This window comes from Sorex fumeus, unplaced genomic scaffold, assembly GCF_029834395.1.
Source record: "Sorex fumeus unplaced genomic scaffold, SorFum_2.1 ptg000051l, whole genome shotgun sequence".
In the NCBI taxonomy this organism is placed as follows: domain Eukaryota; kingdom Metazoa; phylum Chordata; class Mammalia; order Eulipotyphla; family Soricidae; genus Sorex; species Sorex fumeus.
In genome coordinates this window covers 31,434,847-31,462,337 of record NW_026606108.1, presented here as the reverse complement: position 1 = coordinate 31,462,337, position 27,491 = coordinate 31,434,847, and the positions used below count along the sequence as shown (strand labels likewise).

Below are 27,491 nucleotides of genomic sequence, written 5' to 3'. Positions count from 1 at the left end.
ATTTTTTAAATGTTGGGTGGGTGGTGGTGGGGTTGTTCCAGATCATCCTGAGGGCTTTATCCATATAAGGCATCCTCTACCACTGAGCTACATCCCCAAACCTGCTGGGCTAAGGATTCTAGAAGTGAAATTCTATTTTTAGTGCTTGTCTAATGGAGCAAAGGGAAATAATCAGCAGGAGTTCTTTAGTTCTTGAGCTATTTATTTACTTTCTAATTATTTCTGTCTGTGAACTTTTAGGCAACACCTGAACGTCTCATCATGCACTTAATAGAAGAACATTCTGTTGTGGACCCAACTTATATAGAAGATTTTCTATTAACTTACAGAACATTTCTTCAAAGTCCATTGGATGTTGGAATCAAATTGTTGGAATGGTTTAAAGTTGACAGCTTAAGGGATAAGGTTGGTTTTAGAAATGATTTTATAAAAAGTGATTTATGAAAGGTTTTATAAAAGTAACTTTAGCCTTTAAATGTAATTAATCAAAACGTTTGAAATTGATAAATGCATATTTCAATAACAACTCAGTTCATTTGTGTAGACAATTATTTTGAAGACAAAATGACATGTTAAAGTAGATAAGAAATATAAAAGACAGAAACTGAAATAAAACTATATAACAGCTAAAATTTAGAAAACCTGAGACCCACGTGTTTTTTTAAACTTTATTAGAATATGGTTTATTAGAATATAGTTTCCGAAGATATTAATAAAGCGTAAAACTTCGTTAGTATTTTAGAAAGATTCTCATATAAAGAAACTTAAATTATAAACTTTAAATTACACATTTTTCTGAGGTAAACTTTAAAATATTTGAAAATGATTTGTCATATTTTGTCTTCTGTAACATGTAAAGCTACATTTAAGAACTTTTTTTTGCATTAAATTTTTGCTGTTAAATGATCTTGCCTTGTTTCATGGGAGTTTATGGAAAGACTATGCATATTAAGGCTAAGTTGTTTTAAGGAAAAATTTAAATTGGGGCATAATTACCTGGTATTTCATTTCTGGATTAAATTTTAGTTTTTAAAGGGTTATACTCAATGATACTTAGGATTATCAGATCATTTCTATCAGAACTTAACCCATTATGCGCTGGAATGTTCAAGGGGGCTACCAGGCCCATATTAGTGGTGCTCATTGGACCATGAAGTTCCAAGAATTGAATTCAGGCATGTGTTGTGCCACTTGAGTTATTTCTCTAGCCCCCTGAGCTAAGTATTAAAGAAAATAAATTAGATTTAGTTGAACCTATGGAATTGTGTTGTTTAGGAAACTGAAGTATCTAAAACTATAGAAATTCTTACCCCCTAGTTCTTTGAAATTACATTTTACTTTGTTGCTGAGAGAAAACAGGATCTGCGGAATGCAAAAAAATATGATTCAAGGACAAATAGCAATCCACATTCAGAAGAACTTAATTGAACCCATATCATATAGAGTAAGTCAGATTTAGTAAAAAAGGATCATAAACTTAAAGACAATAAGTCAAATCAATTTAAAAAAAAAACAAACCTCTTAGTAAAAGGCTAGGGAGATAACTCAAAGAGCTTAGGTATATGTCTTGCATGTGGAAACCCTGGGTTTGGTCTTCAACACCACATACCCACAAGCACCACCGGGTAGGGTGTGTTTGTTTCTTAGGGAGAGGGAGAAAGATATCAAGATCTTAGAAATGAAAATGAAAAATCATGACCTTGGATTTGACTGGTTTCTTATATAAATATGACACCCAGAGTGTAAAGCAAAGCAGCCAAAGAAAAAATAATAATTTCAGCTTTATCAAAATTAAAACCTTTCTACATTAAAGGACACTGTCAGGAAAGTCAGGACAAAGCCATAAACATAGGAAAATATATTTGCAAATTGTGTTTCTATTGTATCCAAAATATATAGAGAAAGAACCCTTTACAACTTAACAAAAAAACAGTTTAAAAGTAGACAAAGGTCTGTCATTGTCCCTGTCCTCCCGTTGTTCATCGATTTGCTCGAGCGGGCCTAGTAACGTCTCCAAAACTATAATGAGATTCTTTTACCACCTACTATATTGGCTAATAAAGGAAAGGGAAATCGGTGTTGCATGAATGTAGATAAATTGGAATTCCCATTCCGTGCTTAAAGGTAATATAAAATGCTATAATTGCTGTTGGAAATACTTGGTAGGTTATTTTGGTTTTTTTGGGTTTTTTTTTTTTTTTTTTTTTGCTTTTTGGGTCACACCCAGCAATGCTCAGGTATTACTCCTGGTCTGCTCGCTTCGGCAGCACATATACTAAAATTGGAACTCCTGGTCTGCACTCAGGAATTACTCCTGGAAGTGCTCAGGGGACTATGTGGAATGCTGGGAATTGAACCCGGGTCAGCCGCGTGCAAGGCAAATGCCCTACCCACTGTGCTATCTCTCCAGCCCCCAGAAATACTGGTAGGTTTTATGTTTTGTTACATCGAATAGTTCAAAATAGAACTTCCGTTATAATCCAGGAATTCTTTTAGGTATATATTCAAATGAACCAAAACGAGATACACAATTAAAACCTGAATACAAATTTTCATAGCCTCAGTATGGCAGTGGCAAAAAGGTAATAGCAATCTTAATATTTATCCAACTGATGAGTGACTAAACATACTGAAATATTGCTCATTCTTAATGAATTCCTGGTATATGTTGTGACATGAGTGAGCCTTGAAAACATTGTTAAGTGAAAAGAGCCAGAATCAAATATGAAATATAAAATAGACAAGATATGTGAAGATAGAGAAGCAAATTAATAGCTGCTTAACGAAAATGAGATTTTCTTTTGGCAATAATTAGTAGAGGTCTTGATAACATTCTGCTATAAGTACGGCTAAATGCCACTAAATTGAATATTTTTAAGTAGTTTAAATCAATTTTGTGTGTGCTATGCCACAAATTTAAAGGTAAAAATTTTTTATTTTTTAAATCACCGTGAGATAGAGCATTACAAAGCTGTCCATGATTGGGTTTCAGTCATACTATGTTCTAACACCCATCCCTCCACCAGTGTAATTTCGCAGCATCGCTGTACCCAGCTTCCCTCCACCCCCCAAAACCACACCCCACCCCCACCTGCCTTTATGGCAGGCACCTATCTTCTCTCTCTTTTTCTTTCTCTCTCTCATTTTAGGCATTATGGTTTGCAATATAGATGCTAAAAGGTTTTCATGTATTTATCACTTTACCTACTTTGAACACTTAGTTCTTGTCCAGAGTGATCATTTCCAACTAACATCGTCATAATGGACCCTTCTCTATCTTAAGTAACCCTCACCCCACACACACACATCCTTGTGGTAATTCCCAACCATTGATCAGTCCTCCTGCCCTGTTTTCCCTGGATATTAGTTTCATACTGTTTTTTTCTCATATACATATATATATATATATATATATATATATATCCCACAAATAAATGCAGTCATTCTATATCTGTCTATATGTATCATTCTGTATCACTCAGTGTGATACTCTCCAAGTCAATTCATTTATGGCAGATTTTATGACATTATTTTTCCTAACAGCTATGTATTATCCCATTGTATAGATGCACCATAGTTTATTTAACCGGTCGTCTGTTCTTGGGCACTCAGGTTGTTTTCAAATTCTGACTATTGTGACTAGTGCTGCAGTGAACATAGAAATGCAGATGGTCTTTCTGCTGTGTGTTTTTGGACACCCTCCTCGCACCAGAGTATATTCCCAGAAGTGGTATTATTGGATCAAATGGGAGCTCAATTTCTAGTTTTTTTGAGAAACTTCCATATTGTTTTTCAAAAAGGCTGGATCACTTGGTTTTCCCACCAGCAATAAATAAAGGTCCCTTTCTCCCTGTATTCGCACCAACACTGGTTGTTCTTTGTTCATTTGTATGTGTGTCAGTCTCTGTGGTATGAGATGATATCTCATTGTTGATTAGATTTGCATCTCCCTGATGATTATTGATGTAAAACATTTTTCATGAGCCTTTTGGCCATTCGAATTGAGAAAGTTTCTTTTCATTTCTTCTCCCAATTTTTTTATCGTGTTGGATGGTATATTTTTCTTTGTCAACTTATACCAATGCCTTGTATATCTTTGGTATTAACCCCTTATCAGATGAGTTTTGTGTGAATAGTTCTTCCCATTCCATAGGCAGTCTTCGTATCTTGGTCACCATTTCTTTGGAGGTGCAGAAGTTTCTTAGTTTAATGTAATCCCATTTGTTAATCTTTGTTTCCACTGGCTTGGTCAGTGGTGTTTCATCTTTGAAGATGCCTTTAACTTTAGTGTAATGGAGGGTTTTGCCAACATTTTCTTCCATGTACCTTATGAGTCAAGTCTGATATTGAGGTCCCTAATAATTTTTTGATCTGTACATGGTGTTAGATGAAGGTCAGAGTTCATTTTTTTTACTGTTGCTGTCCAGTTTTCCCAGCACCACTTGTTAAAAGAGGTTTTCCACTTCATATTTCTTGTTCCCTTATTAAAGATTTGGTGACCATATATTTGAAGGTCTGTGCCAGGGTATTCAACTCTATTCTGTTGGTCTGCGGGTCTGTCTTATTCCAATACCATGCAGTTTTAGTTACTACCTCTTTGTAGTACAGTTTGAAGTTAGGGAAAGTGAGACCTCCTATCTTCATTTTCCCCAGGATTGCTTTTAGCTATTCATACGAGTTTATTGTTCCATATGAATTTCAGGAGTGTTTGATCTATTTCTTTGAAAAATGTCATGGTTATCTTTATTGGAACCACGTTGAATCTGTATAATGCTTTTGGAAATATTGCCATTTTGGCATTGTTCATTCTCCCATTCCATGGGCAGGGGATGTGTTTCCATTTCCTCATGTCCTCTTTTATTCTTGAAGTAGCATTTTGTGGTTTTCTTTGTACAAGTTCTTTACCTCCTTAGTTAAGATGGTTCCGATGTACTTTCTTTTCTTTTTTTTTTTTTCCGGATGTACTTGATTTTCTGTGGCATAATTATGAACAGGATTTTTTTTTAACATCACTTTCTTCTCTTTCATTATTTGCATATAAAAAAGCCACGGGTTTTTGGGTATTGATTTTGTAATTTACCACTCTACTATAAAACCTTAGTGTTTCTAGGAGAACTTAGGGTTCTCTAAAGTATAGTATCATGTCATCTGCAAATAGTTAGAGCTTGACCTTGACCTTTCCTGGTTGGATGCCCTTAATATCTTTTTCTTCCCTGCTATGGCGTGTACTTCCAGTACTATATTGAATAGAAGTGATGAGAATGGGCAACCTTGTCTTGCCCCCGATCTTAGAAGAAATGCTTTTAGTTTTTCCCCATTGAGAGTAATGCTTGCTGTGAGCTAATGACCCCAGCAAGGGTAGATGACTTTGGCTATATTGAGGAAAGTTCCTTCGAATGCCATTTTTTTTAGAGCTTTTATCATGAATAGGTGCTGTATCTTGTCAAAAGTTTTTTTTGCATTTGTTGGTATGATCACGGTCACGGTCCTCCTGTTGTTCATCAATTTGCTGGAGCGGGCCCAGTAACATTGTGAGACTTGTTACTGTGTTTGGCATACCATATACACCACGGGGAGCTTGCCAGGCTCTGCCGTGCGGGCGAGATACTCTCGGTAGCTTGCCGGGCTCTCCGAGAGGGGCGGAGGAATCGAACTCGGCTCAGCCATGTTGGCTGCGTGCAAGGCAAACTCCCTACCCACTGTGCTATCGCTCCAGCCCGTTGATATGATCATATAGTTTTTATCTTTTATTGATATGATTTATTATGTTGATTGACTTGCAAATATTAAATCTTTCTTGTATCCCCAGGATTAATCATACTTAGTCATGGTGTATGATCTTTTTGATGACTCATAGGATTCTATTTGCTGGTCATTGTCACGGACCTCCTGTTGTTCATCGATATGCTTGAGCAGGCCCAGTAACGTCTCCATTTTGAGACTTGTTGTTACTGTGTTTGGCGTATTGAATACGTCACAGGTAGCTTGCCTAGTTTTGCCGTGTGGGCGAAATACTCTAGGTAGCTTGCCGGGCTCTCCGAGAGGGGCAGAGGAAGAGAACCCAGCTCAACCAGGCTGACTGTGCGCAAGGCAAATGCCCTACCACTGTGCTGGTATTTTGTTGAAAATCTTTGCATATTTGTTCACCAGGGATATCAGTCTGTAATTTTCATTTTTTGTGGTGTCTGTCTTCTTTGGGTTTCATGGTGATATTTGCCTCATAGAAACTGTTTTGGAGTGTTTCTGTTCCTTCAATTTCCTGGAAAAGCTTGAAAAGGATTATCAGTAAGTCCTCTTTAAAAGATTTAAAAAATTCTCTAGGGAATCCATCTAAACCTGGGCTTTTGTTTTGGGGAAGACTTAATTACCATTTCAATTTCCTTGATGGTGATTGGTCTATTCAGGTATTCCAGGTCTTGGCTCAGCCTTAGGATGTTGTAAGAATCCAATAATTTAGCCATTTCTTCAAGATTCTCTTGTTCCGTGCCATAAAGATTTTCGAAGTGATCTCTGATGGTCCTATGAACTTCTGCAGTTTCTCTTTTGATGCCCCCCTTTGCATTTCTTACACATTTTATTAGGTTTGCCTCTCTCTCTGTGGATCACACTACTGGTTTATCGAGCTTGTTTATTTTCTTAAAGAACCAGCTCTTGGTTTCAATTGTCTTTTGGTCTGTTTTTGGGATTCCAGCTCGTTGATTTCTGCTATAAGTTTTGTGGGGTTTTTTTTTTTAAGATTTTTTTTAAGAATTCTATGAAGCAAATATTATTTCCTTCCTGCCTGGTTTGGGCTCCTTTTGGGCTCATTTTATTGGTCATTTTCCAAGATATCAAGTTGTGAGGTTGTTATTGATGTGGGCCCTTTTTTCCTTCCTGATGAATGCTCTCTGAGCCATAAACATTTCTATTAACAGTGCTTTTGCTCTGTCCCACAAGTTCTGGTAGCTTGCATCCTCATTCTTATTTGTTTCTAGAAATCTTTTGATTTCCTCTCTAACCCACTATGAGTAGTGAGCTGTTTAATTTCCAGGTGTTTGATTTTATTCTTAATTTCTGTATGTGATTCACTTCTATTTTCATTGCATCGTGGTCTGAAAAAAATATTTTATATAATTTTTATCCTTTTAATTTCATGGGGGATATGTTTTGTGGCCTAGCATGTGGTCTATATTCTAGAATGTCCCATGTGCACTGAAGACCGTGTATTCAGCTATTGGGAGATGAAAAGTCCCATCTGTGTCTGCTACTCCCTCTTCCATTTCTTCCCTCAAGTAAAGAATTTCCTTGCTGAGCTTTAGACTAGTTGCTATATCAAGAGGTACCAAAACTGTGTTGAAAGTCTCCAGCTACTGTTGTGTTGCTATCAGTTTCTTTCTTCAAGTCTATTAGCAGTTGTTTCAAGTATTTCGCTGGTCCGTCATTAGGTGCATATACATTTAAGAGTGTGATTTCTTCCTGGTGTATTAATCCTTTGGTCATTAAGAAATGACTTCACTGTCTCTTATAACCTTCTTCAGCCTGAAGTCTATGTGGTCTGGTAACTAGTATGGCTACCCCAGCTTTTTTACGGGGTTGTTTGCTTGGAGAATTGTTTTCCATCCTTTTGAGCTTGTGTTTGCTTTGATTGTTAGGTGTGTTTCTTATAGACAGCAAAATGTTTGGTTTAATTTTTCTAATCCATCCTGCCACTCTGTGTCTCTTGATTGGTGCCTTTAGTCCATTGACACTGATAAAGATTATTGTGATGGGGGATTTGTGCCGTCTTTATGTAGGAGTCAGGTGTACTTATGGGACTTGTCTAATCTTAACGTCGCCCATTTAGTTACTGTACCAATGGTTTTGTGTCTACGAAGTTCCTGAGTTCTTTATCTGTGAAATTGTGTATTTTTCCTTCAAATCTGAATGAGAGTGGCTGGGTAATGTATTCTTGGTCAGGCATTCGTTTCATTGAGTTTGTTCACTCTATCTCACCACTGTCCTCGGCCTTGAGGGTCTCATCTCATAAGTCTGCTGTGAATTTTAGGGATACTCCATTATAAGCAATTTCCTGCTTTTATCTTGCTGCTTTCAGTATTCTATCCCTTCTATAGTTTTTGTCATTTTGATTAGGATGTATTTTTATTCGGATTTCTTTTAGCAGGTATCAAGTCTCCTGGATTAGGGTGCATGTTTTTCAGCTCTGGGAAGTTAGGATGTTTTAGTACTTTTTAATATGTGTAAGATGAGTCACAGAGTGGTGAACAAGAAACGTCCTAAAGCTGTTCCGTCCCACCTCTTAAGGGCTCTTCTGGGAGGTTCCTGGTTGAGGAGGTACCTGATAGAGGCAAAGAGTTCCTCCAGGGTCCAAGCACCTATCCCCTATGTCCTAGCACTGTTCCCTCTCACTTCTCACGGGCAAAGATACATAATTTTAAAGAACATTATTAGGTACATTATTCTATGAGGCTTTCTATCATTTGTTAGTCTACAACTTTTCCATTAACTTGTGGCATGCCAAATCACAGATTTGAAAATCCACAGTATGTGTAAGAAAGGAGTCTCAAAATATTTTTAATTATTTTATTTTGCTAAACACATAATCAGCTTTAGAAATACTTTTGATATGATTGCTTGTCCTTAGAAGCTTATATTTACAAGATACTTTCTGAAATATATCCCATAACAGCCTTGTGTTTTCTCAAGATAATATCTGCTCACTTACTTTGTATGCACTGAAATAAAAGTTTTAAACTACACCATATTTTCTCATATCTTTTGTGTGCAGGAAAAGAGTTAAAGTTAGTCATAAAATCATCATTTCCCCTGCAGTTTTAGATTTACTTTTGCAGAAACAGTGACTCTCATAACTGTCTGTTACCTCCTTTATGTTTCCACAGGTAACACGGATTGTATTATTATGGGTAAATAATCATTTTAATGATTTTGAAGGTGATCCTGCTATGACACGATTTCTGGAGGAATTTGAAAAGAATCTGGAAGATACGGTAAGGTTCATATTTTTGTTTCATTGACACACTAACCCAAACCAACACTTCTTGACTCTTAAGTTTAATGATGTTATTTTCTGGTAGCACTGTCCTCCTGTTGTTCATGAATTTGCTGGAGCGGACACCAGTAATGTCTCCATTGTGAGACTTGTTACTGTTCTTGGCATATTGAATATGCCTGCCACGGGGAGCTTGCTAGGCTCTTCGTGCAGGCAGGATACTCTCATTTGCTTGCCGGGCTCTCCTAGAGGGACGGAGGAATCAAACCTGGGTCGGCCACGTGCAAGACAAACACCCTACCTGCTGTGCTATTTATTCTCCTTATCAGATACATGATTGAGCTGCAACAGTGTTGTCTGATCCAAACAACTTGAAATTTTAGCAAATAATAATGCATTGCAGGAGTCCAGTTGTTTGAATTAAGATGGGATGGACAAGTTCCTTAGTCTATTCTGCCTCAGCTGTCTAATTTTATAGATTTATAGGTATATTTAATTTGCTGAAAGGATGATAGTGAGCTTAATGAACACAATAATCTGAAAATAAAGCTTGACTTGTAGCAAAAGTTCGGGAACTATAATTATTACTCAGAGTGTAAGTGGATTCCGTTGAATAAAAAGGATGGGTTGGGGATTTTTACCTTTCTCTTTTGTTGGGAGGTATACCCGACAATGCTCAGAACTTACTCCCTCCTGACTTTCTGCTCAGGAATCATTCCTGGCAGTGCTCGTGGGACCACCTGTGGTATTGGGGATTGAACCCAGATTAGCTATATGCACGGCAAGCTCCCTAAACACTGTTAGCTCTCTGGTCCCATTTTGTCCTTTATTGAGTAATTCCTTAGTTCTGTAGCCTTCTTGTTTATGCAGTTCTTCTATGCAAGGAGAATGGACTGACTGCAGAACCTCATTAAGAGGTTCATACTAAGAACCTCATTAAGAGGTTCAAATAAGACTAGTTACTATTATTTGAGCTAAACAGGGATGATCTGTGGAGGTACTTACTAAGGTGTTAATGGAATATGGAAACTATCTTGCAGTCACGTAGAGTTTTTTTTTAAATAATCATTTACCAAATATGTATTGAATTCTATTTTATGCCTTAAGATGCTGGATAGGTTCAGAAAAGATACGTCTTTTTCCCTGCCCTGAAAATAATTTCATCATCTTATTATATAGAATTTAGGTTTACATCTGCTATGTTTTTTGAGAATTGTTCAATATTAAGCTGATAGAGAACCTGGATGATAAAATAGAGAGTTTAAGGAAGATCTTTAATATAGAAATGTAAAGTGGATATTTAGACATATCTTTAAATATTAGCATTTGGAAAGGTGATTCAAGCCTTAAAAATACTGATTATCAAGCCAGTTTCACCCCTGATCTGCGCGGGACGGGCACGGAGGCCCAGCTCTGGTCAACCAAGCTGAACGGCTCCTATTCCAGCCAGGTACAGCCCGCCCCCAAGGGCCTGGGACCCTCTGTGCACATGCACAGCTAGCTCCACCTCCTAGAAAGCCGGTTTCACCCCTGATCTGCGCAGGACGGGCACGGAGGCCCAGCTCTGGGCAACCAAGCTGAACGGCTCCTATTCCAACCAGGTACAGCCCGCCCCCAAGGGCCTGGGACCCTCTGTGCGCATGCACAGCTAGCTCCACCTCCTAGAAAGCCGGTTTCACCCCTGATCTGCGCGGGACGGGCACGGAGGCCCAGCTCTGGGCAACCAAGCTGAACAGCTCCTATTCCAACCAGGTACAGCCCGCCCCCAAAGGCCTGGGACCCTCTCTGCGCATGCACAGCTAGCTCCATCGACGTTCCCAACTCCTCGCTCAGTGCCAGGGACTCTTTCCAGAGCCGCGGCCGCTAACGCGGCCGCCAAATATTTTCCCACTTCATATGCCATAGGAACCATAAGCTACCTTCTTCGATGGAAACCTCTCTAGTTTACCTCAGTCACTAGAAACACAGTAGCCAATAACTCATTAAGATAGTAGCCTATCTTAACTCACACTGCATATCAAGCAGAATAGTAACAGTGAACATGAAGGACTAAACCACACTTTTCACAATGGTAAAGCAACACAAAAGCCCACCAAACTTTCTTATTGAAGAGTCTAGCCCAGATGACACCAACAGTACTGCAGTGTTAGACAACCTCTCTGACAAGGAATTCAGGAGGGAGCTACTTAGGATGCTTAGGGAACTAAAAGAAACAATGGAAAGCAATGCCAATAGAAGACAAGAGGATTTGAAGGCAGAAATGAGGAAACTGCAATCAGAAATGTCAGACCTGAAAAATCTCGTAGGCGAATTGAAAAACTCAGTGGAAGGCCTCAGCAGCAGAGTAACAGCTGCTGAGAACAGAATCAGTGAGCTCGAAGACGAAGTTCAGAGACTCTCCAGAAAAGAGCAGAAAATGGAAAAGAGACTCACAATTCGGGAACAGATGGCAAGAGAAGATCGTGATGAAGCCAAGAGGGGTAACATAAGAATTATTGGAGTCCCAGAGGTACAGGAAGAAAACCTTGATGAAGAAGAAACTGTCAAAGACATCATTGCTACAACGTTTCCAGAGCTGAAGAAAACTTGTGACCATATTCAGGAGGCCCGAAGGGTACCTGCTAGAAGAAATCCGAATAAAAATACCCCAAGACACATTCTGATCAAAATGACCAAAACCTTAGACAGAGACAAAATTCTGAAAGCAGCAAGATCGAAGAAAGAAATCTCTTACAAAGGAGCATCCTCAAAATTCACAGCTGATTTTTCTGATGAAACCCTCATGGCCCGAAAACAGTGGTGGAACATAGTGAAAAAACTCAATGAAATAAATGCCTCCCCAAAAATACTTTACCCAGCGAGACTCTCATTCATAATAGAAGGAACAACATACAGTTTCACAGACAAACAACAGCTCAGGAACTTCATAGACTCAAAACCGTGGTTACAAGAACAACTAAATGGGCTACTTTAAGGCAAGAAAGGCCCCTCAAATACACCAAATTTCAACAGAACAATGGGACAAAATCCCATAACAATAATCTCTCTCAATGTCAATGGGCTAAACGCACCAATTAAAAGACATAGAGTGGCAGGATGGATTAGAAAATTGAACCCAACATTCTGCTGCCTGCAAGAAACACATCTCAATAGTCAAAGCAAACACAGACTCAGAGTCAAAGGCTGGAAAACAATCCTACAGGCAAACAGCTCCCAGAAAAAAGCTGGGGTGGCCATCCTAATATCAGACCACATTGATTTCAGAGTGAAGAAGGTCATAAGAGACAGTGAAGGCCATTTCTTATTGATCAAAGGATCTGTACAACAGGAAGAACTTACAATAATAAATGTATATGCACCTACTGAGAGACCAGCAAAGTACTTAAAACAACTACTTATAGATTTGGAAAAAGACATCAACAGCAACACAATACTAGTGGGAGACTTCAACACTGCTTTGTCACCTCTTGATAGATCAACCAGACTCAAGCTTAGCAAGGACATACTTCATCTGAGGGAAACAATGGAAGAAAGGGACTTAGTAGATATATACAGGACACTTCATCCACAAAAAGCTGAATACACATTCTTCTCAACCGTACATGGAACATTCTCCAAGATAGACCACATGCTGAGCCACAAAACATGCCTCCAAAAAATTAAGAAGATAGAGATTGTATCGACAATCTTCTCAGACCATAATGCGCTGAAATTAGAAGTAAATCACATACAAAAACAGAAAACTAAATCAAACACCTGGAAATTGAACAGTGCTCTACTGAACAACGAGTGGCTTAGACAGGAAATCAAAGAGGAAATCAAAAGATTCCTAGAAATGAATGAAAATGAGAACACGCGTTACCAAAACTTATGGGACACAGCAAAAGCTGTGTTAAGAGGAAAGTTTATAGCTCTACAAGCATTCCTCAGGAAGAGGAGCAAGCACACATAAATAACCTAACCTCACAGCTTAAGAGCTTGGAGAAGGACCAAAAAAAGGAGCACAACCCGAACAGGAGAAAGGAAATAATAAAACTCAGAGCAGAGATTAATGAGATGGAAACCCAAAAAACAATCCGAAAGATCAATGAAACCAAGAGCTGGTTCTTTGAGAAAATTAACAAGATTGATAAGCCTCTAGCAAAACTCACAAAGAAAGGGAGAGAGAAAACCCTAATAAACCAAATCAGAAATGAAAAGGGGGTCATTACAACAGAAACTACAGAAATTCAAAGGATCCTCAGGGAGTACTTTGAGAAACTGTATGCCACGGAACATCAAAACCTCAAGGAAATGGATAAATTCCTAGACTCCTACAGACTCCCAAGGCTGAACCAAGAAGACCTGGAATACCTGAACAGACCTATCACCATCAAGGAAATTGAAATGGTAATAAAAAGTCTCCCCAAGCACAAAAGCCCTGGCCCGGATGGATTCACTAGTGAATTCTTCCAAATCTTTAAAGAGGACTTACTCCCAATCCTCTTTAAGCTTTTCCACGAAATTGAAATATCAAAAACACTTCCAAACAGTTTCTACGAAGCAAATATGACACTGATACCAAAAGCAGACAGAGATACCACAAAGAAAGAGAATTACAGACCGATATCCCTGATGAACGCAGATGCAAAGATCCTCAACAAACTACTAGCAAATAGAATCCAACTACTCATCAAAAAGATCATACACCATGACCAAGTAGGATTCATCCCAGGGATGCAAGGATGGTTCAACATTCGGAAATCAATCAACATAATCCATCATATCAACAAAAGAAAAGATAAAAAGCATATGATTATATCAGTAGATGCAGAGAAAGCATTTGACAATATCCAGCACCCCTTTATGATGAAAACCCTAGCCAAAATGGGTATAGAGGGGACCTTCCTCAACATAATTAAAGCCATCTACCACAAGCCTACAGCAAGCATCATCCTCAATGGGGAAAAACTGAGAGCCTTCCCTCTAAGATCAGGGACGAGACAAGGATGCCCACTCTCTCCACTGCTGTTCAATATATTACTGGAAGTACTTGCAATAGCGATTAGGCAAGAAAAAGATATTAAGGGCATTCAGGTAGGAAAGGAAGAAATCAAGCTCTCACTATTCGCAGATGATATGATACTATACTTAGAGAACCCAATAACCTCCACTAAAAAACTCCTAGAAACAATAGACTTGTATAGTAAAGTTGCAGGCTATAAAATCAATACCCAAAAGTCCATGGCTTTCCTATATGCAAATAGTGAAAGAGAAGAAAGTGACAGGAAGAAAACAATCCCGTTCACAATTGTGTCCCAGAAAATCAAGTACCTAGGAAACAGCTTAACTAAGGAAGTAAAGGATCAGTACAAAGAAAACTACAAAACGCTACTTCAGGAAATAAAAGAGGACACGAGGAAATGGAAAAATATCTCCTGTTCATGGATCAGGAGAATTAACATTGTCAAAATGGCAATACTTCCCAAAGCACTGTACAAATTCTGTGTGATCCCTATTACGATACCCATGACATTCTTCAAAGAAATGGAGCAAACACTCCTGAAAATTATATGAAACAATAAGCCCCCACAAATAGCTAAAGCAATTCTTGGGAAAAAGAAAATGGGAGGAATCAACCTCCCTAACTTCAAACTCTACTACGAAGCAGTAATAATTAAAACAGCATGGTACTGGAACAAAGGCAGAGCTGTAGACCAATGAACAGGGTTGAATATACTGACATTTTCCCCCAAGCATATGATCATCTAATCTTTGATAAGGGGGCAAGAAAAGTGAAGTGGAGGAAGGAAAGCCTCTTTAACAAATTGTGCTGGCATCACTGGGCGGCTACATGCAAATAAATGGGCTCAGAACTCTGCCTAACACCGTGTACAAAAGTAAGATCAAAATGGATTAAAGACCTCAACATCAGACCAGAAACCATAAGGTACATTGAAGACAAAGTTGGCAAAATCCTCCATGACATTGAAGCTAATGGTATCTTCAAAGATGCCACGCCACTGTCTGAGCAAGTGAAAACAGAGATAGATAAATGGGACTATCTTAAACTAAGAAGCTTCTGCACCTCCAAAGAAACAGTGACCAAAATACAAAGACAGTCTACAGAATGGGAAAGGATATTCGCCGAATACACATCTGACAAGGAGTTGATATCCAGGATATACAAAATACTGGTTAAACTCCACAAGAAGAAAACATCCAACCCCATCCAAAAATGGGGCAATGAAATGAACAGAAACTTTCTCAAAGAAGAAATCCGAATGGCAGAAAAGCACATGAGAAAATGCTCTACATCATTAATCATCAGGGAGATGCAGATCAAAACCACAATGAGATACCATCTCACACCTCAAAGACTGGCCCACATTCAAAAGAACAAAAGCAACCGATGCTGGCATGGATGTGGCGAGAAAGGGACACTCCTTCACTGTTGGTGGGAATGTCAACTGGTTCAGCCCTTCTGGAAAACAGTATGGACGATTCTCAAAAAATTAGAAATTGAGCTCCCATTTGACCCAGCAATACCACTCCTGGGAATATATCCCAGAGAGGCAAAAATGTATAGTCGAAGTGACATCTGCACTTGTTTGTTCATTGCAGCACTCTTTACAATAGCCAGAAACTGGAAGAAACCTGAATGCCCAAGAACAGATGACTGGTTAAAGAAACTTTGATACATCTACACAATGGAGTACTATGTAGCTGTTAGAAAAGATGAAGTCATGAAATTTACATACAAGTGGTACAACATGGAAAGTATCATGCTAAGCAAAATGAGTCAGAAAGAAAGGGATAGACATAGAAAGATTGCATTCATCTGGGGGATATAAAGTAACAAAATATGAGATTAATACCCAAGAATACTGAGATCAGCACCAGGAGGATTACTCCATAGCTTATCAGGACCAGAGTAATAGTACAAAGGAGTAGGGCATTGGCTTTGCACCAGCCAACCCAGGTTTAATTCGCAGCATCCCATATGGTCTCCTGAGCACTGCCAAGTAACCCTTGAGCATCTCTTAAGTGTGAACCAAAAAAGCAAAAAAATTAAATATACACACACACACACACACATACATACATACATACATACATACATATATAGATTCTCTGTGCCCTAAAATATTTGTTTGGGTTGTGTGTTGGGGGTGGGGGTACTTCAGGATAACATTTGGCTGTGCTCAGGTCTTTTACGTGACTCTGTGCTCAGAGATCACTCCCTAAGAGGGCTCAGGGGACCATATGGGGTGCCAGGGATTGAATCTGAGTTGGCGACGTGCCAGTCAAACACCCTACCCACTTTACTATGCCTAACTTCTAGTTCTGAAATCTTTTCTAATCTGTTCCTAATAATATTTTTTCTCTTATTTGTTTCTGTTTGGGGTCCATTTTGGGGTCCATGTTACTCCTGGCAGAGATTGGGGACCATATGAAATGAGATGTTTTAAAGGTCATATAACAAGATCTTACTTTTTAAATGATCTGGGATAGCAAAATTTTGTTCTTTACCCTGGCTTATGTATTCTTTACTCTATTTCAGATATATCTCATTCTAATTTTAGATATGTTTTTTAAAACATAGGGAAATAAGTATATTAATATACATTGTTTCCTTTTTGTCTGTGTAGAAAATGAATGGTCATCTTCGATTATTAAATATTGCCTGTGCTGCAAAGGCTAAGTGGAGACAAGTTGTACTGCAAAAGGCTTCCCGGGAATCTCCTCTGCATTTTAGCCTTAATGGAGGAAGTGAGAAAGGATTTGGTATTTTTGTGGAAGGAGTAGAACCTAGTAGCAAAGCTGCTGATGCAGGACTGAAACGTGGTGATCAAGTGAGTAAATGTCCGGCCACTAAAAAGTTCTTACTATAAGTAATAAAATGCTACTTTTTTATCTGGTACTTTTTCAAGTAAGCATAAACTGTCAACTAGCAACTTCAAGTATGCCAGAAAAAATGAATATGTGAGTATTCATGTCAAGTAGTAGGACACATGCCTAGTATGTGAGGCTGATCACCTGCACCACATGCTGCTTTTCCCCCTCCCGCCCAGCATTCTAGGAGTGGACTTATTTTTATAAAAGGGAATAAAAAGTATATAAATGAATATTATGTTAGTTCCTTTTTCATGTTTTAAAGTGGAAGCCTGTCTACCCATAGAACTCTAAAATGTTAAGTGGTCAAGGATTACCACAGAATATGGTTTAAAATTAAATAACATTCAGATATTTGCAGAACTGCATTCATGAACAAGCACTTTTCTTTCTTCTCTCTCCCCCTTCCCTCTCTCTCTCTCCCTCCTTCCCTCCTCCCCCATCTCTCTCTCATTTTCCATTTTTCCTTTTAGGCACTGTGGTTTGTAATATTGGTACTAAAAGGGTGTTATGCATGTCACTTTACCTCCTTTCAGTACTCAGTTCTTGTCTAGAGTGATCATTTCCAACTATCATTGTCATAGTGATCCCTTCTCTGTACTGACTACCCACCCCACTTCCTTTGTGACAAAGGACCAGTCCTCCAGGCATTTGTTTCAACTCTCTTTGGCTATTATTATCATACAGAATTTTTTATATGCCACAAATGAGTGCTATTTTTCTATGTTCATACATGTATAAACGCATTTCATGACTTAACTTATCTTAACAGCTGCGTAGTGTTCCATTGTATAGATGTTCCATAGTTTATCTAGTCATCTGTACTCAGGCACTTGGGTTGTTTCCAGATTCTGGCTATTTTGCATAATGCTGCAGTGAGCATAGGAGTTCAGATGGCTTTTCTGCATTGTGCTTTTGTGTCCCTATGGTATATTCCCAGGAATAGTATCACAGGGTCATATGGGAGCTCAGTTTCTAGTTTTTTGAGCTATGTTTATATTGTTTTCCAGAAAGTCTGGATCAGCGTCATCCCCACTAGCAGTGAATGGGATTCCCTTTCTTTCCACATCCATTCAAGACTTGAGAAGTAATCCTAACTTCTCACAGAAATTATAGTTGTTTGCCTGCAGATATATTTTATTCAAGTATTATAGAATTAACTGATACCATTCATCTTAATTTCTGTTTTTCAAATACTTTTCACAAGATAATGGAAGTGAATGGACAGAACTTTGAGAATATTACATTTGCGAAGGCCCTTGAAATTTTGAGAAATAATACCCATCTTGCACTTACTGTAAAGACCAACATTTTTGGTGAGTTCCATTGTAAGAATAATCTTGATTGTGTTTGTTATTGTAATAGAAAAGGAAAAAGTCATTACAGTGTAGAGGAGAGTAAAATGTGAAAGTTTCTAAGCTCATTAAATATTGTGTGATCATTATGTATTTTTCATTATTTATATCTAATAATTACCTTTTTATCTTAGTAAATTTTAAAATAAGTATACTACTGTAGTTACTCTTAACAGAAGTAGAGCTGTGCAGAGGGAAGTGACAATCTTAAGGCTGGAAAGAAGCTTGGAAGTCATAATTAGGTTTCCACTCCCCCACCCTGCCATTATGCAAATCAATCTTATATTTGAGCTGGCATTCTAAAATAATGATCATTGAATGCCGTATGAGCTCTTTGGAGGGAAACAAATTGAAAGTCACTGAATTACAGATTTTTTGATAACTGCGTACTCTGTATGTAAAAATGTTGACACTGAGCTTATAGTATGTTTTGTATTTATGGTTGAAGCAACAAAAAAGGCTTGCACTTTTAATTAAATCTACTGAGGTTTGTTGTTGTTGTTGTTGTTGTTGTTGTTGTTGTTATTACTAGGAGCTGGAGGGAGAGATGTGGAGAATGTGGAGATAGTGTGGGTTTTGTTGCTGTTACTAGTTTTGTTTTTGTGGTGCCAGGGATTAAACCCAGCCAGGGCCTCAGGCTCAGGCATTGCACAGCCTACATTCCACCACTATGCTATATCCCCAACCCTCTGCTATTTGTCTCTCATTTTTCTTTTAAAGTTTTTTGAAAGGTATTATAATTTAGTTATTTAATGTATATTTAATATATTTTCTCTGAAATTCTGAGAACAGTAGCAGTAAAGAAAAGAAAATCAGTTGAAAAGTATCAATGTAATATTCTTAGGTAGTGAGAAAAAAATATTTTCTAGGTCATTTAGGTTAACTTAGAGAAGTCAGAGTTGAATTTAAAAGCCATGCCTACGGAAAGAGAAGTTTGGGTTTTGGAGTTTTGTTTGCTTTCACACTTTACCTCATTTACTGATTTTGTCATAATGAGAAATGAAACACTTGGCATTCTTTTTAATTGAGTACTTTCGAATTACATCATGAATATATTAGTTCAGCATAGAATAAGCCTTCTCTGTCTTGGGCTTTTAGGAAGTTTGGACTTGTATCTAGAAATTTGGGGAGTTTGAGAGCTTATTCTTTTTCCTACATTATTTCCTGAATTTTATACTGTCTCCACACTTTAGTTTGTCTAGCAATTTTCATATGGAATTGTTAAAGAATTGAATGCCTTTAAGCTTTTTGTGCCTGGAACCTAATGATTACTAACTCCTATTAAATGTCACTGTGTAGAAGGCCAGAGAAAGAGTACATTGGGTAAAGTATTTGCCTTGCTTACAACTAGTCCAGGTTTGATCCCTGGCACCCCATATGGTCCACCAACCACTGTTAAGAGTGATCTCTGACCTCAAAGTCAGGAGTTAGATTTAAACATGGCCAAAAAAAAATGTGTGTGTGTGTATGTTGGGCAACACTGAAAGTACCTCTTAAGGTTGTACATGGAGCAGAAGCCCCTTCTTCAAACTCTTTGAGTGATGAGAAACAATTGTCCAAAAGATCCTAGATAGACATAATAGAGTTGAGATGATAATTTTAAAAGGGGGACCTGTACAGCTAATACCCCCTTCCTCACATCATGTAGACTGTAGTCAGCTATTCACCTCAAGAAAAATACTGCAGATTATCTCATCAGAAAATTAATAAAGCATTTGTTAAAAATTGAGTATTTTGATTTGGAAATAGTGCAAAATAAAGTCATAGTAACTGACATTCTCTTACATTACCGTGAAGCAAAATTGAGCTTGGATTACTCCGAATGAAACTCTAAATTAGAACACCCACAAAAAGGAAAACTGTAATCCAAAAACAGATTTGTTTAGATTTCAGAGTAAACTGTAGTCGGTCACTTTGTGTTAATTAAAGCCGGTAAAGACAGGGTCACCAGGGCTGCACATGTGGCTCTGGTAATTGAATGAGGGCCTTTGCATTCAAAGCATGTATTCTATTCTACCTCTGACACCAGTTTTGCTTCTGGGGCCATGCTGGCTATGCTAAGAGTTTACTCCTGGTTTTGCACCAGGGATCATTCCTTGCATAGCTGGGGGACTATGTGTGGTACTGAGAATCAAAAACAGGTGAGCTGCATGCAAGGCAAGGGTCTTACTGTATTCTCTCTCTCTGGCCTCTCTATTTTTGTAATTGATAAATTTTACAAAACTGAGCCTGATTAGGGCCAGAAATATAGCTTAAATGACTGGAGTGTGTGCTTTGCATGCAGTTATCCTGATTTCTGTATTCAGCACTAAATGATTCCCCAAGTTTTGGTGGCTTCTAGCACTGTACCACTTTGTGAGGCCCAAGCATTAGGGCCAGAGAGATAGTACAGCAGGTAAGGCTGCTGCATAAACCCTAAGCATCACCAGATGTGGCCCAGAACCAAACAAAAAATAAGGCCCAAACATCAACTATCTGACCTACACAGTACAACACGAACAAGCCTGACTCTATATAGTATTTGTTTATCATTTATCATGATATATATTGTGATAAGAAATAACATAAATAGGGGCTGGAGCGATAGCACAATGGGTAGGGTGTTTGCCTTGCACGTGGCCGACCCTGGTTTGATTCCCAGCATCCCATATGGTCCCCTGAGCACTGTCAGCTAATTCCTGAGTACAGAGCCAGGAGTAACCCCTGTTGTATATCGCTGGGTGTGACCCAAAAAGAAAAAAAAGAATAACATAAATAAAACATAAATGTTTCTGTAAAATCTGAATTAAGGTCAGAGTGATAATACAGTGAATAGAGACCTTGCCTTACATGTTGTTGACCCAGGATGGATCCCCCTAGCACCACATACAATTTCCCAACCCTGCCAGGAGTGATTCCTGAGTGCAGAGCCATGAGTAAGTCCTGAGCACCGCCGGGTGTGACCCAAAAGTGAAAATAACAATTGAGTTGATCAGCAGTTATATTAATTAGGAACCCCTGGACTTTTCGGACATGCAGACAGCGTGTCCATTATCCCTAGTACATTATTCCCAGGAACATAGTTTTATCACATTTTGCTACACAGAAATATAATCATGTCTAAAAAACTTAACAGAAGTGAATATATCTGATAAAGGGTAAGTATCAGTTTTATAATGCTTAATGAACAAAGTTACGAAAGTCCAAATAATAGAATGTGACTGTGTCTAGTATTAAAATTTGTTGTTAGTCTTTCTGATGAGAAAAAAAATGTTTGTTTATTTCCACAGTGTTCAAAGAGTTACTTAGTAGGACTGAACAGGAGAAAACTGGTATTCTTCATATTCCCAAAATTGCTGAGAAAAAAAGTAATCGCCATTCAATCCAAGATGTACCAGGAGATATTGAACCAACATCACAGGAAAAAGGAAATAAGAAAGTAAAAGCAAACACAGTTTCAGGTGGAAGAAACAAAATCAGAAAAATTTTGGATAAAACACGATTCAGTATCTTGCCTCCAAAACTATTTAGGTAATGCCAATCTCAGCCACATAGAAAGTTTTTTGTGGTTTATAAGGTTTTTATTTAGGGGAAGAGAGACCAACTCAATTTTTATTTTTATGTATATCTGACTTCATAATAGATAAGCAAATTATAAGAAAAATACTAAATCAGTTTTATAAAATTACCTCTATTGGTATATATGTGTGTGTGTGTGTGTGTATGTATATATATATATATATGTATATATATATATATATGCTGTTACCCTTATTTTGAATTTTAGGAGAAATTGCCAATTATATAATTTTTAAAAATAGTTTTGACCCAATTTAAGTCTTTAGATCTACAAATTTAGACACTTTATATTATTTCCACATTTACTGATTCTAATTACTATTTTTTCTTTCAAATCATCTCTTATAGCGGAATTTATTCCTACCTTAAACCTAGAGCTGAATTTTTTTTTTTAATTTTTATTAGTGAAACACCATGAGGTACAGTTATAGACTTACAGATTTCCGTGCTTGGATTTCAGTTAAACAATGATCAAGTGCCCATCCCTCCACCAGTGCCCATTTTCCACCACCACGGGTCCCAGTAACCCTCCCACACCCCATCCCCCCCATCCCAACCTGCAGGGCATTCCCTTTTGTTCTCTCTCCTTTTGGGTGGTGTGGTTTGCAAAAGAGGCATTGAGTGGCAATCATATTTGGTCTATAATCTACTTTCAGCATGCTTCTCCCATCCTGGGAGAATCCTCCTAACACCCTTTATTTGGTGCTCCCTTCTTGATCTGAGCTTCCTTGCGCCCTAGAGTGTAAGGCTGGCCTCCAAGTCATGGAGTGAACCTCCTGGTATTTATTACATCTATTCTTGGATGTTAGTCTTCTATTTTGTTGCTTTATGTTCCCCAGATAATGCAATCTTTCTATGTCTCTCTCTCTCTGACTCATTTTGCTTAACATGATCCTTTCCATGTAGTGCCACTTGTTTCCTGACTTCATCTTCATCTTTTCTAACAGCTACATAGTACTCTGTTCTGTAGATGTACCAATGTTTCTTTAACCAGTCATCTGTTCTCGGGCACTCAGGTTTTTTCTAGATTCTGGCTATTGTAAAGAGTGCTGCAATGAACAAACAAGTGCAGATGTCACTTCGACTATACATTTTTGCCTCTCTGGGATATATTCCCAGGAGTGGTATTGCTGGGTCAGATGGGAGCTCAATTTCTAATTTTTTGAGAATCGTCCATACTGTTTTCCAGAAGGGCTGAACCAGTCGCCATTCCCACCAGCAGTGAAGGAGGGTCCCTTTCTCACCACATCCTCACCAACTCCGATTGCTTTTGTTCTTTTGGATGTGGGCCAGTCTCTGTGGTGTGAAACGATATCTCATTGTTGTTTTGATCTGCATCTCCCTAATGATTAATGATGTAGAGCATTTTCTCATGTGCCTTTTAGCCATTCGTATTTCTTCTTTGAGAAAGTTTTTATTCATTTCATCGCCCCATTTTTTGATGGGATTGAATGTTTTCTTCTTGTGGAGTTCAACCAGTACCTTGTATATCTTTGATATCAACCCCTTGTCGGATGTGTATTCAGAGAATATCCTTTCCCATTCTGTAGACTGTCTTTGTATTTTGGTCACTGTTTATTTTGAGGTGCAGAAGCTTCTTAGTTTAAGATAGTCCCTTTTGTCTATCTCTGTTTTCACTTGCGTGGCCAGTGACGTGACATCTTTGAAGATAGCATTAGCTTTAATATCATGGAGGGTTTTGCCAATTTTGTCTTCAATGAACTTTATAGATTCTGGTCTGATGTTGAGGTCTTTAATCCATTTTGATCTTACTTTTGTACATGGCGTTAGGCAGAGATCTGAGCCCACTTTTTTGCATGTAGCTATCCAGTTTTGCCAAGCACAATTTGTTAAAGAGGCTTTCCTTCCTCCACTTCACTTTTCTTGCCCCCTTATCAAAGATTAGATGATCATATGCTTGGGGGAAAATGTCAGTATATTCAACCCTGTTCATTGGTCTACAGCTCTGCCTTTGTTCCAGTACCATGCTGTTTTAATTATTACTGCTTCGTAGTAGAGTTTGAAGTTAGGGAGGTTGATTCCTCCCATTTTCTTTTTCCCAAGAATTGCTTTAGCTATTTGTGGGGGCTTATTGTTTCATATAATTTTCAGGAGTGTTTGCTCCATTTCTTTGAAGAATGTCATGGGTATCATAATAGGGATCACACAGAATTTGTACAGTGCTTTGGGAAGTATTGCCATTTTGACAATGTTAATTCTCCTGATCCATGAACAGGAGATATTTTTCCATTTCCTCGTGTCCTCTTTTATTTCCTGAAGTAGCGTTTTGTAGTTTTCTTTGTACTGATCCTTTACTTCCTTAGTTAAGCTGTTTCCTAGGTACTTGATTTTCTGGGACACAATTGTGAACGGGATTGTTTTCTTCCTGTCACTTTCTTCTCTTTCACTATTTGCATATAGGAAAGCCATGGACTTTTGGGTATTGATTTTATAGCCTGCAACTTTACTATACAAGTCTATAGTTTCTAAGAGTTTCTTGGTAGAGGTTTTAGGGTTCTCTAAGTATAGTATCATATCATCTGCAAATAGTGAGAGCTTGATTTCTTCCTTTGCTATTTGGATGCCCTTAATATCTTTTTCTTGCCTAATCACTATTGCAAGTACTTCCAGTACTATATTGAACAGTAGTAGAGAGAGTGGGCATCCTTGTCCCTGATCTTAGGGGAAGGCTCTCAGTTTTTCCCCATTGACCATGATGCTTGCTCTAGGCTTGTGTTAGGTGGCTTTAACTATATTGAGGTAAGTCCACTCTATCCCCATTTTGGCCAGGGTTTTCATCATAAACAGGTGGTGGATCTTGTCAAATGCTTTCTATGTATCTATTGATATGATTATTTGATTTTTATCTTTTGTTTTGTTGATATGATGGATTATGTTGATTGGTTTCCAAATGCTAAACCATCCTTGCATCTCCGGGATGAATCTCACTTGGTCATGGTGTATGATCTTTTTGATAAGTTGTTGGATTCTATTTGCTAGTATTTTGTTAAGAATCTTCACATCCATGTTCATCAGAGATATTGGCCTGTAGTTTTCTTTTCTTGAGGTGTCTTTGTTTCCTTTTGGTATTAGAGAGATATGGGCTTCATAGAAACTGTTTGGGAGAGTTTCTGTTTTTTCAGTTTCCTGGAAAAGCTTGAGAACAACTGGTAATAGGTCCTCTTTAAGTGTTTGGAAAAATTCACTAGTGAATCCATCTGGATCTGGGCTTTTGTTTTTGGGAAGACTTTTGATTACTGTTTCAATTTCCTTGATGTTAAGAGGTCTATTCAGGTACTCTAGATCTTCTTGATTCAGCTTTGGGAGATGATAGGAATCCAGGAATTTATCCATTTCTTGTAGGTTCTCTTGTTTCATGGCATACAGACTTTCAAAGTAGTCTCTAATGATCTTTTGAATTTCTTTGATTTCTGTTGTGATATCCCCATTCTTATTTCTGATTTGATTTATTAGGGTTCTCTCACTCTGTTTCTTTTTGAGTGTTGCTAGTGGTTTATCTTATTTATTTTCTCGAAGAACCAGTAGAGCTGAACTTTTAAATCCAACATATTTCAGCTTCCAAAATGGAATATTTCCAAAACTTCAAGATTTAAAATTTAAGTTAAAATCAGTAAATATTGGAGCCAGAGAAATAGTACAAAGCCAGAGAGATAATAAAATGTCATCCCCTGAACCGCCGAGGTTCATCTCTGAGCACAGAGCTGGTAGTAGGCCCCGAGCATTACTGGGCTTGGCCCAATATTTTTTTTTAAATACTAATGAAAACCACCCATTGAAGTGCCATGACTAGGATTTAGGATATGTTTTGTATATGTTTTGTACTTTAACCTACTTAGAAATCATGAAAGTTCTAAGATGTAGTGCTTAGCACATAGTAAGTTCTTAGTCTTTGTTGAGTAAATCAAAATAGTAGATTAATCAAAGAAAGAAAGAAGCATTGCAAAAGGAAATATTTTTTTTCTTATTGTTTTTGAAACTGTTTGAGGTAATAATTATGGAGCTGAAAAACATAGTCCCTACCTCCAAAGGAGGAACATTTTCTTTTTCAGATATTTATGATATACTTAAGTCTGGGCTGGAGCGATAGTACAGTGGTAGGACGTTGCCTTGCAAGCAGCCAACATGGCCGACCCGAGTTCGATTCCTCCGCCCCTCTCAGAGAGCCCAGCAAACTACCGAGAGTATCTCGCCCACACGGCAGAGCCTGGCAAGCTACCCGTGACGTATTCGCTATGCCAAACACAGTAGCAACAAAGTCTCCAATGGAGACGTTACTGGGCCCGCTAGAGCAAATCGATGATCAACGGGAGGACAGTGATACTTAAGTCTAGAGAAAGCTAAGTCAAGAAACTCTTATTTTTTTAATTTTGCTAGGGAGGTGGAGAAGGCCACCCATAGTGGTACTCAGGGTTCACTCCCCAGGACTGGATGAAATATGGGAGATTGAATCCAATTCAGCCATGCAAGACAGGCACCCTTCCCACTATACTGTCTCTCTGGCCTTCCAAGCAACTTTCTTATCCTCCTAAGAGCTGATTATCTAAAAAAGGAAGCTAGTAGTACCATACTGAGTAATAAATGTTTTTATATGCACAGACAGGAGCCAGTTTAATAGGTTTCTTGGTGGTAGTCTTTTATTTGTTTTGCTTTTTGCTTTGTGGTATTCAAAATTGAGCCCTTTTTTGTGGGGGGCTGTTAGGGAGGCCTACTCCTGGTTCTATACTCAAGGACCATTCCTGGTGGCCTTGGGTCACCATATGGGGTGCCAGGGATCAAGCCCTGCTCAACAGTGTAAAGCAAGAGCCCTCCCCACTGTACTATAACCCCAGACCTTGAACCCAGGTCTTAAGAAAGTTTGATAGTCTTATTTGTATACACCTAGAGATGAAGCATAGATGATAGGCAAATGGTAGATTATGAAGAACATTGGAAAAAATTGCTGATGATAGGGATATCAGGGACTGGAGAGACGGTACAGTTGGTAAGGCGTTGCATTCACTCAGCTGATCCAGCACCCCATATGTTCCCAGGCCCACCAGAAGTGATCCCTTTCTCTTGAAGCATGTACTATTGTTCTTTTATGTCTTTGTGCTTTTTTTTTCCTCCATTCCTGTGCTCTTTTGTCCTGTTTCTCTTTATTGTCTGGCTATCAATAGTCCTTTAGTTTTCTGTTTAACAGTCTGTACACTCTCATTTTGCATAGTTTCTTAAATCTACCTAAATTCTAATTACCACTCCTAATGTATTCTAGTTGTATCCCATATTGGTCATTTTTTTAAAAGGTAAGTATTCTGTGATACTTTTGTACTTGTAGCAAGTACTGGATAGAATGTTATATTGAATAAATATAAATTGATGCTAAACTAATATAAGTACTTTTACTTCTTAGCAATAAATGACATTTTGATTGCTTTTAGAAATTTTTTTTTCTTGCAGTCCTATGTGTTTACAAATGTTTTGTTGATCCTATGTTTTGTTGGACTTTGGGGTTATCTAAAACTTAAAGGAGAGAGTCACAATTCTTTGTTTTTATTCTTTCAGATAGATTTAGAGTTACCTATGTAATGTCTTTAAATATTTTTGTTTGGGTTTGGTTGGTTTTGTTTTTGGTTTTTTTTTTTTTTCCTTCTGTTTTGGGACCATACCCAGTGGTGTTCAGGGCTTACTCCTGGCTCTAGTCAGGGATCATACATGGT

The 27,491-nt window shown here is 38.1% G+C and overlaps 1 protein-coding gene across 9 annotated transcripts in view; it reads left to right on the top strand.

Annotated features, from left to right (window-relative positions):
- RAPGEF6 (Rap guanine nucleotide exchange factor 6) overlaps positions 1-27,491 on the top strand; it is a 191,823-nt gene that overhangs the window by 103,503 nt on the left and 60,829 nt on the right. For all 9 annotated transcript variants that reach the window (XM_056124230.1, XM_056124232.1, XM_056124227.1 and 6 more), the window contains 5 exons: positions 241-405; positions 8,877-8,984; positions 16,618-16,821; positions 18,069-18,177; positions 21,486-21,726. In XM_056124230.1, coding sequence (XP_055980205.1) covers positions 241-405; positions 8,877-8,984; positions 16,618-16,821; positions 18,069-18,177; positions 21,486-21,726 — 827 coding nt within the window. The remainder of the gene's footprint in view (positions 1-240; positions 406-8,876; positions 8,985-16,617; positions 16,822-18,068; positions 18,178-21,485; positions 21,727-27,491) is intronic.